The sequence below is a fragment of the Theropithecus gelada genome, chromosome 8 (genome assembly GCF_003255815.1).
Source record: "Theropithecus gelada isolate Dixy chromosome 8, Tgel_1.0, whole genome shotgun sequence".
NCBI classification, from domain to species: domain Eukaryota; kingdom Metazoa; phylum Chordata; class Mammalia; order Primates; family Cercopithecidae; genus Theropithecus; species Theropithecus gelada.
The window spans coordinates 97,076,459-97,095,318 of NC_037676.1; the positions used below are offsets into that span (position 1 = coordinate 97,076,459).

Genomic DNA, 18,860 nt, shown 5'->3' on the forward strand with positions numbered 1-18,860 from the left:
GAGACCAAGGTTTGAGACCAGCCTGGGCAACATGGCAAGAATCCTGTCTTTACAAAAATAAAATAAAATTTAAAAAAGAAGTAGTTTGTGTCCATATATAACAGTTGTATGTGATCTTTTAAAACATGATAATCAAAACTTACTGAGTTGTACATTTTACATGGCTTTAGGTTTATAGTGAGTTATTCTTCAATGAAGAAAAGATCCTGAAAGGAAAAAAAATAATTTCTGAATGAGCCTGTACTTTTTTTAGATATTGGGTCCTACATTCCTTTGGATTACTTTTTGATATTCATAGGTTAATTTTGTACCATTTTCCCTTTCTTTCTTTTTTTTGAGACAAGATCTGGCTGTGTCGCCCAGGCTGGAGTGCAGTGGTGCCATCTCGGTTCACTACAACCTCTGCCTCCTGGGCTAAAGCGATTCTCCTGCTTCAGCCTCCCAAGTAGCTGGGATTACAAGCACCCGCCACCACACGGGCTAATTTTTTGAAGAGACATGCTTTCACCGTGTTACCCAGTCTGGTTTCGAACTCATGAGCTCAAGCATTCTGCCTGCCTCTGGAAGTGTTGGGGTTACAGGCATAAGCCACCACACTTAGCTACATCTTAACCACTTTTTTTTTTTTTTTTTTAACAGAGTCTCGCTCTGTCACCCAGGCTGGAGCACAGTGGCGTGATCTGTGCTCACTGCAAGCTCCGCCTCCAGGTTCACTGCGTTCTCCTGCCTCAGCCTCCCAAGTAGCTGGGACTACAGGCGCTTGCCACCACGCCTGGCTAATTTTTTGTATTTTTTAGTAGAGACAGGGTTTCACCGTGTTAGCCAGGATGGTTTCGATCTTCTGACCTCGTGATCCGTCCGCCTTGGCCTCCCAAAGTGCTGGGATTACAGGCATGAGCCACTGCGCCTGGCCCATCTTAACCATTTTTAAGTGTAGTGTTCTATTGTGTTAAGTATATTTATGTTGTGACACAGATCTTAGAACTTTTTCCTCTTGCAGAATATAGACTTTAAATTTTATCTTACTTTTTTTTAAATTGTATTATTTTTTTGAGACAGAGTCTTGCTCTGTCACCCAGGCTGGAGTACAGTGGCGCGATCTATGCTCACTGCAACCTCTGCTTCCCAGGTTCAAGTGATTCTCCTTCCTCAGCCTCCTGAGTAGCTGGGATTACAGGCACCCGCCACCACACCCAGCTAATTTTTGTATTTTTAGTAGAGACAGGGTTTCACCAGGTTGGCCAGGCTGGTCTCGAACTCCTGACTTCAGGTGATCCACCCGCCTTGGCCTCCCAAAGTGTTGGGATTACAGACATGAGCCATGGCACCCGGCCTATACTTTAATTTTTAAAACAATTTTAGATTTGCAGAAGAATTGAGCAGATACAGTTCCTATATTACACTCTCCCACATATGGAGTTTCCTTATTAACATTATACATTAGTATGGTACATTTGTTAGAATTAATGAAGCAATACTGATACATTATTATTAACTTAGATCATATGTTATTCAGATATTCAGATTTCCTTATTTTTTACCATATATATATATATATATATTTTTTTTTTTTTTTTTTGAGACGGAGTCTTGCTCTGTCACCCAGGCTGGAGTGCAGTGGCATGATCTCGGCCCACTGCAAGCTCTGCCTCCCAGGTTCACGCCATTCTCCTGCCTCAGCCTCCTGAGTAGCTGGGACTACAGGCGCCCGCCACCATGCCCGGCTAATTTTTTGTATTTTTAGTAGAGACGGGGTTTCACCGTGTTAATCAGGATGGTCTTGATCTCCTGATCTCGTGATCCACCCGTCTCGGCCTCCCAAAGTGCTGGGATTACAGGCGTGAGCCACTGCGCCCAGCCTTTTTTTTTTTTTTTTGAGATGGAATCTCGCTCTGTCCCTCAGGCTGGAGTGCAGTGGCGTGATCTCAGCATACTGCAACCTCCACCTCCCAGATTCAATGATTCTTGTTCCTCAGCCTCCCGAGTAGCTGGGATTACAAGTGTGCGCCACCACACCCAGCTAATTTTTGTATTTTAGTTTCACCATTTTGGCCAGGCTGGTCTCAAACTCCTGACCTCAAGTGATCTGCCCGCCTCGGCCTCCCAAAGTGCCACCGTTTCCGACCCGTAATGTCTTTTTTCTGTCCCAGTATCCCATCCACGATACCACGTGACACTTATATTATGTCTGTTGTTATGTCTGTTAAGCTTCTCTTGGCTTTGATACTTTCTCAAGCTCTTGTTTTTGATGACCTTGACGGTTTGAGAGATATATTTATAGGATGACCCTCTATTGGAATTTATCTGTTGCTTTTCTCACAATTAGACTCTAGTTGTGGGTTTTGGGGACAAAGACCATAAAGGTAGAATGCCATTTTTAATCACATCATATCAAGGGTACATATTACCTTTTGATTACTTTTAATATGCTTTTCAGATGTATTATTTCAACGCTTTGCAAAGATTTTCATTGGCTGTCTTGCAGCGGTTACTAGTGGTATGATGTATGCTCTCTACTTATCAGCATACCATGAACGGAAATTCTGGTTTTCCAACAGGCAGGTAAGAAGAAAGAATTTTGAGCACATGAAAGTTTTTTCCCAGGGAACCAGAATATATGTATGATAAGTATGACAAGTGCTGTCTTATTTATGGCTATTAGGAACAAAGTGCTCCAGAAGCTCTTTTGAGAATATAGTTAGAGTATCAACCTTAAAATACTTAATAGTGTATTTCATAGAATAAAACTATGAGGGTGCAATTAACTTATCAGGGACTTTTGATGACAGTGAAATGTTAGGGAGTTTAGCCAGCCTTTTCATAGTTTTGGTAGGTAGTTCACATTTCAGAAACAATCTGGAAGTTTTAGTATTAAAATATTTTAATTTTTAGATCACATGATTAGAATGTTTTTGAGGGAGTTGAAAGGGATTAACAGGCATCACATAGTATTAAGATTTTGCCTCATTACTGTATTTAGTGTTTGGTTTTCAATCATGTATATTGCCACAGATTCTTCAGTTGCTATAGTTGTATTCATAATTTCATAGTTTGACTTTTGAATAAGTTTGTTTGCAAAGTCCTCTTGGCTTTGTAGAGTTTTTAAATTTTTGAGCCCAGACTGGGTTTTTTGTTGTTCTTATTTTTTAGTCAAGCTGACCAAGTATTTTAAAGCAATTGGTTTAATTAACACCATCAAGACATTTAACTGAGTAATGACTACGTCTGTCTTGATTTAGCTATTACTGTAGCATGTATTATTTCCCTGGAAATGTTATGCAGATTAACTGCAGTTCTCAACAGTGGATGTATGACAGAATCATCTAGGGAGCTTTCAAAGATAACCTCCCTCTCAGATTCTTAGGTAGAGGCAGTGGGACATGCTGCGATCAGTATGTCGATGAATATTTTTAGGTGATTATGTTGTATAGGCAGAACTGAGAATAACCAAAGCTTTGAAAATTAGAAGGCCTTCATTAAGAACTTTGTTTTACAAAGCTTTGTGTATGGGTCAGGAGCATCGGCAGAATCTGGGAGCTTTTTCAGAATCATAGACTCTTAGACTCTACTTTAAAATCAGAATCTACAGTTTAATAAGGTCTTCAGGTGTTTCATATACCCAGTAGACTTGAGAAGCACTGATTTAGAGTTTACATCTTTGAAATCTTAGAAACAAATGTTGGCATTCATAAAACAAAATTTTAAGTAATTTATTTAGGTCAGGAAGCTCTTAGTTCATTCAGACTGCTATAACAAAGTACCATAAGCTTATAAACAACAGAATGGCTTATAAACAGCAGAAATTTATTTCTCACAGTTCTGGATGCTGAGAAGTCCTAGATAAGGCATGGGCAGATTTGATGTCTGGTGAGGGCTTGCTTCCTGGTTTATAGCAGGGATCATCTTGCTGCATCCTCACATGGTGGAAGGAGCAAGGGATCTCTGTGGGGCCTCTTTTATAAGGACATTAATCCCATTCATGAGGGAACTGCCCTCATGACCTAATCACCTCCCAGATATCCCACTTCCAAATATCTTCTCATTGGGTGTTAGGTTTCAGCATATGTATTTTAGGAGGACACATATATTCAGACCATAGCAAACAAAAATAGATCTGAAAAGACTTCCTCTTGGAGAGTCACAATATATAAGGTATACTGAAACTCTGAAAAGTCTTATAATAAAGCTATTTAGCTTTGTTTAATCTAGTCTTTCTCAGAACTTATTTAACTACAGAATTCTTTTTTGGTAACATCCGTTAACATTTTAGGAAGTTCTGTTGATCAAACTTTGTGAAAAGTGCTCTAATATCTTTTGTTTTTGTATTAATTGATACATATTATGCATAAAAATAATTCATTTGATTGTAGATTATAGATTCATAAAATTTTGATTCAGTCTAAAAAGCACAAGGCCTCCTAATGTTATTTTTACTATTATTCTTAATTCTAATTAGCCTGATTGTAGGAATTTTAAGATTTGCTGTACCTCTGGAAGTTCATGTGTAGAGTACTGATTAAGTATCTGGTGCTCTTGCAAAGTACTAATTAAAGACTTGCTGTTCTGGATACATAGAGATATGGAACAGTAATAGAAAATATTACTTTCTCCTTAAACTTGTCTTTTTATTATGGAGTTCTAACACTTCAACTATCGTTCATTATTGCCTGTCTTACTATTCTTGCTATTCTTAGGGCATGTCTTGTGGTTTTCCTTCTAGATTTTCCTGATATATATTATATATAACAAGTGATAACTTGTGATTTACAATTCATTTTAAACCTTAATGTTTCATTAAAATTATTGCCAGATTACTAAAAAGTTAAGTTCCTCATTAATGGAGCCACTAGTAATTAAAGAAAATTCATGTCTTTGAATAAAAGGATAAATATTATTAATATATTAATTTGGAAGGTGAGAATTTGGAAGGTGAGAAGGAAGACAGAAGATTGAGGCTGAAATTTATTTTATTTTATTATTATTGTTATTATTTTTGGAGACAGAGTCTCGCTCTGTGTCCCAGTCTGCAGTGCAGTGGTGTGATCTCAGCTCACTGCAACCTTTGCCTCCTGGGTTCAAGCGATTCTCCCACCTCCCGAGTAGCTGGGGTTACAGGCACACACCACGACGCCTGGCTAATTTTTGTATTTTTAGTAGAGACAGGGTTTCACCATGTTAGCCAGGCTATTCTCAAACTCCTGACCTCAAGTGATCCACCCGCTTCGGCCTCCGAAAGTGCTGGGATTACAGGCGTGAGCCACCACGCTGGGCCAGAGGCTGAAATTGAAAACTTCAGAAAATCCAGCCTAGACAACATTGTGAGACCCCCTTCTTTACAAAAAAACAAAACAAAAAAAACGTCGTCCATGTGCCTGTAGTCCTAGCTACTGGGTAGGCTGAGGTGGGAGGATCATTTGAGGTTTCAGTGAGCCATGAGTGTGCCTCTGCACACCAGCCTGGGTAACAGAGAGAGACTCCATCTCTTGAAAAGCAAAAATAATTAAATCTTAGGGCCGGGCGTGGTAGCTCATACCTGTAATCCCGGCACTTTGTGAGGCCAAGGTGGGCGGATCATGAGGTCTGGAGATGGAGACCATCCTGACTAACACAGTGAAACCCTGTCTCTACTGAAAATACAAAAAAATAGCCGGGCGTGGTGGCGGGCGCCTGTGGTCCCAGCTACTTGGAGGCTGAGGCAGGAGAATGGCGTGAACCCAGGAGGCGGAGCTTGCAGTGAGCCGAGATTGCACCACTACACTCCAGCCTGGGCGACAGAGCAAGACTCTGTCTCAAAAAAAAAAAAAGAAAAAAATTCAATTTTAAATAACTATTTCATTTTCTTTTAGGAGCTTGAACGGGAAATCACGTTTCAGGGTGACAGTGCCATTTATTACTCCTATTATAAAGATATGTTAAAGGCACCTTCATTTGAAAGAGGTATGATAACCACAGTTACATTTTTAATAACAATATTTTCCTTTTTCTTTTCTTTTCTTTTTTTTCCCAAGATGGAGTCTTGCTTTGTCACCCAGGCTGGAGTGCAGTGGTGCGATCTTGGCTCACTGCAGCCTCCACCTCCTGGGTTCAAGCAATTCTCCTGCCTCAGCCTCCCGAGTAGCTGGGTTTAAAGGCGCTGGCCACCATGCCCGGCTAATTTTTGTATACTTAGTAGAGATGGGGTTTCACCATGTTGGCCAGGCTGACCTCGATGATCCGCCTGCCTTGGCCTCCCAAAGTGCTGGGATTACAGGCGTGAGCCACCACGCCTGGCCATAATGTCAACATTTTTCTTAAATAAAACATTGTTCTTCTATTTTAGAACCTTTCCTCCTCCTCTTATTTTTACTCGACATGTAGTAATTGTGCATATTTATGGGGAGTGATATTTTCATATTATACACAATGTATAATCATCAAATCAGAGTAGTTAGCGTATCCATCACATTGGACATATGTCACTTCCTTGTGTTATGAATATCCAAAATCGACTCTCAGCTTTTTGAAAATATACGCTAAATTGTTGTTAACCATATTCATTCTATAGTACTACAGAATACTGGAAGTTATTTTTCCTATCTAGCTGTAATTTTGTATCCATTAACCAATCTCTCCCTATCCTCCCCTCCCCTCTGCTCTTCCCAGCCTCTAATAATCTCTGTTCTACTATATTGGGACCTTTCATGTGGGGATTTGTCTCAGAATATAGATATTTCTCTTTATTGTGCTAAATTGTTAAAAATTGGAAAATGCAGCATGGAGTATTCTATTTGGGATCTTTCTTGATAATAATATTAAATATTTAAGGACTAATGAATGACATCTTTAATTACTGTGAAGCAGAATAAATAATCTGGAGAAAAATCTTTCTGTCTTTAGGTGTTTATGAACTGACACACAATAACAAAACTGTATCTCTGAAGACTATAAATGCAGTGCAGCAAATGTCTCTATATCCGGAACTTATTGCTAGCGTTTTGTATCAAGCCACTGGGAGCAATGTATGTATTTTTCTTTGGACCCTATTATTTATTTTCTCATATAGTCATGAATCCTCGAATTATTTAATGCCATCCTGTTATCTTGTTCTCTTTCTGTTTTTTCCACATAGGAGATTATTGAGCCAGTGTATTTCTATATTGGCATTGTTTTTGGATTGCAAGGAATATATGTGACTGCTTTATTTGTTACAAGTTGGCTTATGAGTGGAACGTGGCTAGCAGGAATGCTTACTGTTGCATGGTTCATTATTAACAGGTAGGAAAGCTGTTTTAATTGATTTTTAAAAACTTTTTGTGACTGTAGTAGTCAGAGTTCTCAAAATGCCTCCCCTCCCCAACATTCCTCACTCTAATTCTCAGAACCTATGAATATGATGAGATGCCATTCCCATGATTATGATACTTTATATAGCACATTAGACAGATTGGAAAGATTACCCTGTGGGCCTGGTCTAATCACGTGAGCCCTTAAAACCAAAGTGCTTTCTCCAGCCTGTGTAGAAAGAGAGATCAGAGAGATTTGAGGTATGAGAAGGATTTTCTGCACCACTGCAGGTATGAAGCAAGGAGGAAATGAATTCTGCTAGTAGCCAATGAGATTGTAAGAGGACTACAAGCCCCTGATGAAAACTGTAGCCCTGGCTGATGCCTTGATTTTAGCTTAGGGATGCTAAGCAGAGCATCCAGCCATACTCTGCTGGCCTTTGTGAGATAATACATTTGTGTTGTTTTATGCCACTACATGCAAAAATTGAGACATAATATACCAGCATATTCTTTTGGATCTTTTTCTTTTTTTTAATTCATCCTAATCCTTAGAATCTGAATTTTGGGTCTTCTTCTAGGTGAATGTGTGTGTATATTCATCTGTGTATTTGTATATGTATTTTTTACTAAAATCAGTAATTTACCAAAAAAAAAAAAATACTGTTTTTTTTGTTTTGTTTTGTTTTTTTGAGATGGAGTCTTGCTCTGTCACCCAGGCTGGAGTGCAGTGGCGCGATCTCAGCTCACTGCAAGCTCCACCTCCTGGGTTCCCGCCATTCTCCTGCCTCAGCCTCCGGAGTAGCTGGGACTACAGGCGCCCGCCACCAAGCCTGGCTAATTTTTTTGTATTTTTAGTAGAGATGGGGTTTCACTATCTTGGCCAGGATGGTCTCGATCTCCTGACCTCGTGATCCACCCGCCTTGGCCTCCCAGAGTGCTGGGATTACCGGTGTGAGCCACTGCGCCTGGCTGCAATACTTTTTTTTTTTTAATGCTGCTTTCTCTGTTCAACTGTCACTGCCTTTACATTTCAGTAATATTTTATCTTATCTAATACCCGACCTTATTACAGTTTCCCTGGTTGACCCTGAAATACTCTATATACCTGATTTATGCAAATCAGGATTTAATCCAGGACTCCATAGTGCATCTGGTTGTTCTGTTCCTTGATACTCTAAATCTAACATAGTCCCCCAATTTATGTTGAAGAGACTAAGTCTTGTTGCATCCTGTGGTGTCATTTAGCTTTTACCTTTATCTCCTGTGTTTCTGTCATCTGGAAATTATATGTAAAGGCTTGATGGGTTCAAAATAAACAGTTCTGGTTGAAATATATGCTAGATTATATATTTTTCATGTTCCATGACAGTAGAAGTTATATTTAATTGATCAACCCCTAGTGAAGCTGAGACTGACTGCTGGTTTGGGGGAATGGCAGTCTGATCTCTCCATTGAATAGTTATGTTTTTCTCTAATAACTGGAGAGTAATCTGTGTGGTGTTTTTAGCACCAAATGAATGTCCTTTTTGCCATTAAGCATTTACCTAATAGTTTGTAACACCAGTTTATAACCTTTGCCTTAAAGTAATAATTTTATTAGGGTTTATAAAATTATATTTTTCTATTTTCATTAACTACATTCTTCATTCTTCAAAAGTAGAATTTTTCTTCATTAACCAGGGCTTTTTGGTTACTTTAAAAAATTTTTTTTTCCCTTTGAGACGAAGTCTCGCTCTGTAGCCCAGGCTGGAGTGCAGTGGCGCGATCTTGGCTCACTGCAAGCTCCGCCTCCCGGGTTCACGCGATTCTCCTGCCTCAGCCTCCTGAATAGCTGGGACTACAGGTGCCGCCACCACGCCTGGCTAATTTTTTGTATTTTTAGTAGAGACGAGGTTTCACCGTGGTCTCAATCTCCTGACCTCGTGATCCACCCGCCTCGGCCTCCCAAAGTGCTGGGATTACCAGCGTGAGCCGCCGCGCCCGGCCAGTTACCTTCAAATTTAGTCACTGTTAGAAAGTGAGGACAAATGCTTAATTTCAATTTACCAAGTTCTAAATAAGAGATTAATTTAATAGCTTTCCCAGATAGTGACAAAAACCTTTGATTCTGGTGTTCTCTTTTCTTTTTTTTTTTTTTTTTTTTTTTTTTGAGACTGAGTCTGGCTCTGTCGCCCAGGCTGGAGTGCAGTGGCCGGATCTCAGCTCACTGCAAGCTCCGCCTCCCGGGTTCACGCCATTCTCCTGCCTCAGCCTCCCGAGTAGCTGGGACCACAGGCACCCGCCACCTCACCCGGCTAGTTTTTTGTATTTTTTAGTAGAGACGGGGTTTCACCGTGTTAGCCAGGATGGTCTCGATCTCCTGACCTCGTGATCCACCCGTCTCGGCCTCCCAAAGTGCTGGGATTACAGGCTTGAGCCACCGCGCCCGGCCTGGTGTTCTCTTTTCTAAGCATCTTTCTGTACTTATGAATTTTTATTGATTCAGTGATTCATTTTAATTCATTTCATTGATTCAGTCCATTATGATCAATGTTCTTCTGTTGCTCAAATTGTCACAACCTTGGTTAATAGGAGTACCTTTCAGGCTGGCTCCTGAGTTCTTTTTACACAACTTAGTTAATCTTTGAAAGCTTTCTTGTTTTCTGGCTCAACAAGGTGAGTAGGTTTGCAGTTTTGCTGCAGAAGATTTGTAAACAGCCATTTCTCATTGGAGCTTTGGTTTCTTTTAGTATAGAAAATCCAGTCTGGCAAGTAGGAGGACAAGATGATTTTTTGTTATGTCAGAAAGTGCCTGTTAGAGGACATTTTGAGTTGCTGTGTACTTTTCTAAAATTCTATTAGGATTTATTTTTAGAAAGAAAGTTATAATAATACTCATAGATTAGGTTTAGAAAGTCTTATATTTTATGGCTGGGCGCAGTGGCTCTTGCTTGTAATCCCAGCACTTTGGGAGGCCGAGGTGGGCGGATCACGAGGTCAGGAAATTGAGACCATTCTGGCTAACACGGTGAAACCCCATCTCTACTAAAAATACAAAAAATTAGCCGGGTGTGGTGGCGGGTGCCTGTAGTCCCAGCTACTCAGGAGGCTGAGGCAAGGGAATGGCGTGAACCTGGGAGACAGAGCTTGCAGCAAGCCGAGATCTCGCCACACACTCCAGCCTGGGTGACAGAGCAAGACTCCGTCTCAAAAAAAAAAAGAAAGTCGGCCGGGCGCGGTGGCTCAAGCCTGTAATCCCAGCACTTTGGGAGGCCGAGACGGGCGGATCACGAGGTCAGGAGATCGAGACCATCCTGGCTAACACGGTGAAACCCTGTCTCTACTAAAAAATACAAAAAACTAGCCGGGCGAGGTGGCGGGCGCCTGTAGTCCCAGATACTCGGGAGGCTGAGGCAGGAGAATGGCATAAACCCGGGAGGCGGAGCTTGCAGTGAGCTGAGATCCGGCCACTGTACTCCAGCCTGGGCGACAGAGCAAGACTCCGTCTCAAAAAAAAAAAAAAAAGAAAGTCTTATATTTTATTTTATTTTTTTACTTTTATTTTGAGACAGAGCCTATATTTTATTTATTCATGTTTTTACATTTATTTTGAGACAGTCTTACTCTGTTGCTCAGGCTTGGAGTACAATGGCACGATCACGGCTCACTGCACCCTCTGGCTTATGGATGCAGTGATTCTCCCACTTCAGCCTCCCCAGTAGCTGGGACTACAGGCGCATGCCACCATGCCTGGCTAATTTTTATTTTTTTTTTGAGATGGAGTCTTTCTGTTGCCCAGGCTGGAGTGCAGTGGCGCCATCTCGGCACACTGCAACCTCCGCCTCCCAGGTTCAAGCAATTCTCCTGCCTCAGCCTCCCAAGTAGCTGGGATTGCAGGCACATACCGCAATACTCGGCTAATTTTTTTGTATTTTTAGTAGAGATGGGGTTTCACCATATTGGCCAGGCTGTTCTTGAACTTCTGACCTCAACTGATCCGCCACCTCGGCCTCCCAAAGTGCTGGGATTACAGCCGTGAGCCACCGCGCCCAGCTAATGCCTGACTAATTTTTATTTTATTTGGTAAAGTCGCGGTTTCACCATGTTTCCCAGGCTGGTCTCAAACTCCTGACCTCAGGTGATCCGCCCGCCTTGGCTTCCCAAAGTGCTGAGATTACAGGCATGAGCCACCATGCCCCACCAAAAGTCTTTTATTTTATTTTATTTAGTTATGTTTTGAGATGGATTCTTGCTCTTGTCGCCCAGGCTGGAGTGCAGTGGCACAATCTCAGCTCACTGCAACCTCTGCCCTCTAGGTTCAAGTGACTCTCCTGACTCAGCCTCCTGAGTAGCTGGGATTACAGGTGCCCGCCACCACGCCCAGCTAATTTTTGTATTTTTAGTAGAGATGGGGTTTCACCGTGTTGGCCAGGCTGGTCTTGAACTCCTGACCTCAAGTGATCCACCCGCCTCAGCCTCCCAAAGTGCCGGGATTACAGATGTGAGCCACTCTGCCTGGCCAATTCTTGTATTTTAAAGTGAAGTGGGGCCAGGTGCAGTGGCTCACATCTATAATTCTAGCATTGGGAGGCCCAGGTAGGAGGATCACATGAGACCTGAAGTTTGAGACCGGTCTGGGCAACATAGTGAGACCTCATCATCTCCACTTAAAAAAAAACAATAGCCAGGCTTGGTGGTGTTTGCCTGCAATCCCAGCTACTTGGGAAGCTGAGGCAGTAGGATCACTTAAGCCTGAGGCTGCAGTGAGCTATTGACTGTGCCACTACACTTCAGCCTGTGTGACAGAGAGAGACCCTGTCTCAAAACTAAATGAATGAATGAAGTGGTATTTAACACAAATGATTATTGTATTATTTAAAATACAGACTTTCTAGCTGGGCGCGGTGGCTCACGCCTGTAATCCCAACACTTTGGGAGGCCGAGACGAGTGGATCACAAGGTTAGGAGATCAAGACCATCCTGGCTAACATGGTGAAACCCCGTCTCTACTAAAAATACAAAAAATTAGCCAGGCATGGTGGCATATGCCTGTAGTCCCAGCTACTCGGGAGGCTGAGGCAGGAGAATAGCGTGAACCCGGGAGGCGGAGCTTGCAGTGAGCCGAGATCATGCCACTGCGCTCCAACCTGGGTGACAGAGCAAGAAAAATAAATTGTCTCAAGAAAAATAAATAATTAAAAAATAAAAAATAAAATAAAAAAAATACAGACTTTCTAAAAGGATTGCTTTCTTGTCTGGGTGCAGTGGCTCATGCCTGTAATCCCAGCACTTAGGGAGGTTGAGGCGGATGGATCACTTGAGGCTGGGAGTTCAAGACCAGCCTTACCAACAAGGTGAAACCCTATCTCCACTAAAAATACAAAAATTAGCCAGATGTGGTGGCGGGTGCTTGTAGTCCCAGCTACTCCGGAGTCTGAGGCAGGAGAAATGCTTTAACTTGAGAGGCAGAGGCTGCAGTGAGCTGAGATCACGCCACTGCACTCCAGCCAGGGTGACAGAGTGAGAGTCTGTTTCAAAATAAATAAAAATAAAAGGATTGCTTTTTTGATTGTGTGATGTATTAGTTATTGCTGCATAACAGATCACCCGAAATTTAACAGCTTAAAACAACAAACATCTCACATATTTCTGTGGGTCAGGAATCCCAAGAGGTTTAGATCGGTGGTTCTAGCTCAGGGTCTCTCATGAGATTTCGGTTATGATGTTGGCTTGTACTGTGTGGTCTGAAGGCCTGGCTGGGCTGAAGCATCTGCTTCCAAGCTCACTCATGGCCATTTATCAGAGGCCCAGTACCGGTACTGGCTTTTGGCCAGGGAGGCCTTAATTTCTTACATATGGGCCTCTCCATAGGGCAGCATGCAACTTGGCAGCTGGTCTCCCTTAGAGTGAATGATCCAAGAAAGTATGAGAGTGTGCCACAATGGAAGCCAGGTATCTGTTATAACCTCGTCTTAGAAATGATATAACATCACTCTGCCATATTTTGTTAGTCACGCAGACCCCTGGTACAGTGTGGGAGGTGACAACACAGGGTATTAATACTAGGAGGCAGGAATCATTGGGATCGTCTTGGAGGCTGGCTACCACATTCAATTAACCTTCCTATTAATTTCGTTTAATCCCTACATCTGTCTTCATATTTGAAGAGGAAAAGATACTTTCTCATGTAAACATAATGGTCTTAAAGAGTAAGACTCTCTTATGCCACTTAAACAAAAGAATAAGACTCTCTTTAGAGATCTTAGTGAGAATTGTAAGAAATAAACAGAAGTCTGACTGCCTTATTTGATGTCATTGATGTATGCTGTATTGCTGGAGTAGAAGTTAAATAGAAAAATTGACCTGGTATATTCTACTGAAATGTGTCTTTTGACAATTGAAATGTTCTTAATAGCTAAGTTTTAAAAAATGTGTTTGTTTGCTTTTCGTTTATATTTTATTGGTATGTATCTTATACTGCAAAATACATTCTATTGCCATGAAAGAATATGCTGTCTCTTTATTCGTCAGCTTTATAGCTTATATTTATGTATGACTTCTTAGAAAAGTATAAAAAAGATACTAAAGTCATTCCATTATTTATTTATTTATTTTTTTTTTTTGAGACGGAGTCTCGCTCTGTCGCCCAGGCTGGAGTGCAGTGGCCGGATCTCAGCTCACTGCAAGCTCCGCCTCCCGGGTTTACGCCATTCTCCTGCCTCAGCCTCCCAAGTAGCTGGGACTACAGGTGCCCACCACCTCGCCCAGCTAGTTTTTTGTATTTTTTAGTGGAGACGGGGTTTCACCATGTTAGCCAGGATGGTCTCGATCTCCTCACCTCGGGATCTGCCTGTCTCGGCCTCCCAAAGTGCTGGGATTACAGGCTTGAGCCACCGCGCCCGGCCCCATTCCGTTACATTATGATTATTCGTGTTCTTAATGGTATTTTATGTTACTTGTTCCTTAACACTGGAAGGGGAAAGCAGGGTTATAAAATAGTTCCTGTTTGTTCAAACTAAAAGGTGTAGGTATACTAGAAAATTTAAAGAGATTTCAGGAAATGGCATTGTACAGATAGTAGTAGGGGGAAAAATCAGAGGTGAATGACTCCCTTTGAAGACTTGCCACCAAAATGGACTAACAGAGTCCAGGCTCCACATACAAGCAATGTGGAAATGTAGATGATCTTCTCATATACAAATACGTACCTGGATTTCACTTTCAGGGGGAACATCTTTATATTTGAGGAGCGCTGAAAATATATTTGATTAAAAGTCTGTATTTAATCTTTGGCAAAAAAGGAACTGTACATTGTAACACTGTACAGTTGTACAACGGTAACAATAAAGGAATAAGGTACAAGGAAATGTACATGTCATATGTATATATGATATGTAGATATAATTGATATATAGATATATAAATAATTGATATGATATATAGATATATATCTTATATAATGTATATATCATATATAGGTATTATATAGTGTATATATAGATATAATTGGCAGACAATAATGGAACACATGATACTGATTCTGTTGCGATGATGTTGGTATACTCAGGCTGCTGGTAGAGGTATACGTTTTTTCAATTTTAGGGAGCAGTTTCTCCCAGGAATTCTGTTTTATTCCAAGGAAGTAATTCAAAAGGAAGGAAAGAGTTTGTTACTTCGATTTATGTATTGTAGTACTGTTTGTAACAATTTTTTTTTTTTTGAGACGGAATTTCACTCTTGTTTCCCAGGCTAGAGTGCAGTGACGTGATCTCAGCTCACCGCAACCTCTGCCTCCCAGGTTCAAGTGATTCTCCTGCCTCAGCCTTCTGAGTAGCTGGGACTACAGGCATGCACCACCACGCCCACCTAATTATGTGTTTTTAGTAGAGACAGAGTTCCTCCATGTTGGTCAGGCTGGTCTCGAACTCCAGACCTCAGGTGATCTGCCTGCCTCAGCGTCCCAAAGTGCTGGGATTACAGGTGTGAGCCACCGTGCCTGGCCATTTTTTTTTTTTTTTAGATGGAGTCTGGCTCTGTTGCCCAGGCTAAAGTGCAGGGGCGCAATCTTGGCTCACTGCAATGTCCACCTCCTGGGTTCAAGTCATTCTCCTGCTTCAGCCTCCTGAGTAGCTGGGGTTACAGGCACCCACTACCATGCCCAGCTAATTTTTGTATTTTTAGTAGAGACGGGGTTTCACCATGTTGGCCAGGCTGATCTCGAACTCCTGACCTCAGGTGATCCACCTGCCTTGGCCTCCCAAAGTGCTGGGATTACAGGCATGAGCCACTGTGCCCAGCCTATTTGTAATAATTTAAAAAACAATACAGTTATAATTTATAATAGTAGTATAGTCATTTGTAATAATATAAAAAATCAGAGGAGAATGGTTAGGTTAATTGTGATACATTAGTACAAGGGAATGTGCAGCCATTATATTGACATTGTATAGGTGGTTTTCAGCTTTCACATATTATACATTGACATGCCAAACTTAGACATATGTCATCTAACTCCATGTTTCCCAAACTTCAGTTATAAATATTTAAAACTTAAGTTACTCTCATGGATTCATGCGTTGACTTAAGTAATTTGAATTATAAGGCTACCTAAATATAAAACATAAACTAGGTAAAGCTCCTTATACTTAAATGCACTATAAAATCGAAACTAATTTACCAATAAAATAATAACTAGTAAAATATTACTTGAAAATACTAATTTATGTAAAAGTGATATTTTACTGAAACCAAATTGCACACCCTCAGTGTAAATGTGATACCAGTGCAGCAACAGGTTCGTTTGTTTCTCTTCTTTCTTCTCTTTAGAGTCAAGGTCAGCAGGTTCTTGCAACTGTAACACACCTGTGCAACTGGGTGCTGTGAATGACTCAGTTCTCATGATTTTGGCTCTGTTTAGTCTACTACAAACAATTTTATTTTTTTTACCATAGTGATCAAAACATTGGTGTTTTTGTTGCTGTTGTTTCGGGTTTTTTGAGACAGGGTCTCACTCCCATCACCCAGGCTTAAGTGCAGTGATGTGATCACAGCTCACTGCAGCATCAACCTCCCTAGACTCAGATGATCCTCCCACCTCAGCTTCCCTAGTAGCTGGGATGACAGGTGTACACCACCACACCCTGCTTTTTTTAGTAAAGGTGAAGTCTCACCATGTTGCCCAGGCTGGTCTCGAACTCCTGGGCTCAAGCAATCTGCCTACCTCAGCCTCCCAAAGTGTTGGGATTACAGACATGAGCCACTGTGCCTGGGTGATTGTTTTGTTTTTATTTGGCAATGTATCATTTATTATTAAGACTATGTCATTTTTTTCTGATTAGCTCAAACCAATTAAAGTGGTACCGCATTGCCAGCTAGATGTTAACACCACACAAAAGTGAGCACTGAAGTCCTTTGGCAATAGTGAGTTCCATGGGGGTCATCCATGTGATGCATAGTGTTTATTCTGTGATGTTTCTAAACATCATTAAAATGAAAACATGAAATTAAACTCAAAGAGAAGTTGCAGATCTCTGTGAATGTATCAGTAGGTCTGTGGACTCCAAAATTGATCTAATTACTGTTTTGAGCTGTTAGTTTGTGCTACAATCTGCCAGACTCTGCCACTGCAGGAAAGAAGTGGGTCTTACTTGATTTTGTCACCTCCTACTGTTAGCCTTCTGGTTCTTACTCCCACCACGCATTGTGACGGGAAAAGAGTGAGTAGCATAGGTGTCGAGGGAGGTGGTAAAGGGGAGGCTTGTCCAGGATGTCACTTGTGGGTGGAATGGCTGGCAGAGATCCTACTCAGTTTGTGCAGCAGACACTGGAGAAGGATTCTCCCTTCTGTATTCCAGACACCTACTTTGTGTTTCTGGTGCAGAGTTTTAAAGATTTGACTGCACTAATACATGGTTAGATAAACCTTTGGGAAGGGAACTACTGAGTTCAGCTTCCTGGTGCTGGGCTGATGGAGTGGTTGCTGGGGTCCTTCTGCCCCACCTCCTACCTTATGGTATATGAATTTCTTGTTTGTCTTTTAGAAAGTTAACTTTAAAAAAAAAGTTTAGGGATAATATATATGAAAATAGGTGATCTTTAGAACAGGGATTCCCAACTCCCAGGCCACAGACCAGTACCCATCAGTGGCCTGTTAGGAACCTGGCCTCACAGCAGGAGGTGAGTGGCAGCAGCAGCAGCAGCAGCAGTGACGATGATGATGATGATAATGATGATGATGACAACTGAAGACTTATCTGTATTTACTGCCACTCCCCATTGCTTGCATTACCACCTGAGCTCCGCCTCCTGTCAGATCAGCAGAGGCATTATATTCTCATAGGAGCACGAACCCTATTGTGAACTGCGCACATGAGGAATCTAGGTTGTGTGCTCCTTATGAGAATCTAATGCCTGATGATCTGAAGTGGAACAATTTCATCTCCAAACCCCCCCCCCCCCCAGCCCCCCTGTATTAGTCTGTTTTCACACTGCTGGTAAAGAAATACCCAAGACTGGGAAATTTACAAAAGAAAAAGGTTTAATGGACTCAGTTCCATGTGGCTGGAGAGGCCTCACAATCATGGCAGAAGGTGAAAGGCACATCTCACGTGGTAGCAGACAAGAGAAGAGAGCTTATGCAGAGAAACTCCTCTTTATAAAACCATCAGATCTTGTGAGACTTATTCACTATCATGAGAATAGCATGGGAAAGACTTGCCCCCATGATTCAGTTACCTCCCACAAACTCCCTCTCACAACACTTGGGAACTGTGGGAGCTACATTCAAGATGAGATTTGGGTGGGAAAATAGCCAAACCATATCACCCCACATCCATGGATTGTCTTCCACAAAACCAGTCCCTGGTGCCAAAAACATTGGGGGCTGCTGCTTTAGAAGATGTTGGGCATGGGAGTTTGATATTGCAAAGAAATCAACACCAAGACGGAGGATCCCTCAGCAAGACTAGTTTACTTTCTGCGAAAAGGGTGCACTCGTCAGCAGTACAACCACGAGAGCACGCTGAACAAAGGAGTCGAGGACATTTATAACCTTTACATCCTGATGCAATTCCCTAGAGCTGTGTCCCATTCCCATTGGCTGGGATGGGACCTCACACTCTAAACTTAACTCTATTGGCTAATAATTCAGAACTTTCCTAAATAGGGAGAAGGGAAAGAAGACAAAGAAAAGAGGAAGTTAGTGATAAGAGGTCAGAGGGGTTTCCAAAAAAGCAATGGCAAGCATCCTAATTCCAGACTCATTTAGCCTTATCTCAACCTACCAGAACAAGTTGGAGCAGCCTCGGAATATACATATACAAACATTTAACCAGGGAGTGATAAACCCTTTATGGATTAAGAAACTTTGAAGAACTTCTCTATTCCCTACAGAAGACATGATGTTCATTAAAAGGTATTGGGACAACCAAATCTGGAAAATAAATGCTTATTGCACACATATTAAGATAAATTTTAGATGGATTAATGAGCTTAAACAATGAAATTGGGGGGAGGGGGGAGGGATTGCATTGGGAGTTGTACCTGATGTAAATGATGAGTTGATGGGTGCTGACGAGTTGATGGGTGCAGCACAGCAACATGGCACAAGTATACATA

The 18,860-nt window shown here is 41.6% G+C and overlaps 1 protein-coding gene across 1 annotated transcript in view; it reads left to right on the top strand.

Annotated features, from left to right (window-relative positions):
* Positions 1-18,860, top strand: part of DPY19L4 (dpy-19 like 4) — a 73,354-nt gene that overhangs the window by 13,837 nt on the left and 40,657 nt on the right. The window contains exons 3-6 of the mRNA XM_025395062.1: positions 2,438-2,562; positions 5,847-5,937; positions 6,877-6,998; positions 7,109-7,254. Coding sequence (XP_025250847.1) covers positions 2,438-2,562; positions 5,847-5,937; positions 6,877-6,998; positions 7,109-7,254 — 484 coding nt within the window. The remainder of the gene's footprint in view (positions 1-2,437; positions 2,563-5,846; positions 5,938-6,876; positions 6,999-7,108; positions 7,255-18,860) is intronic.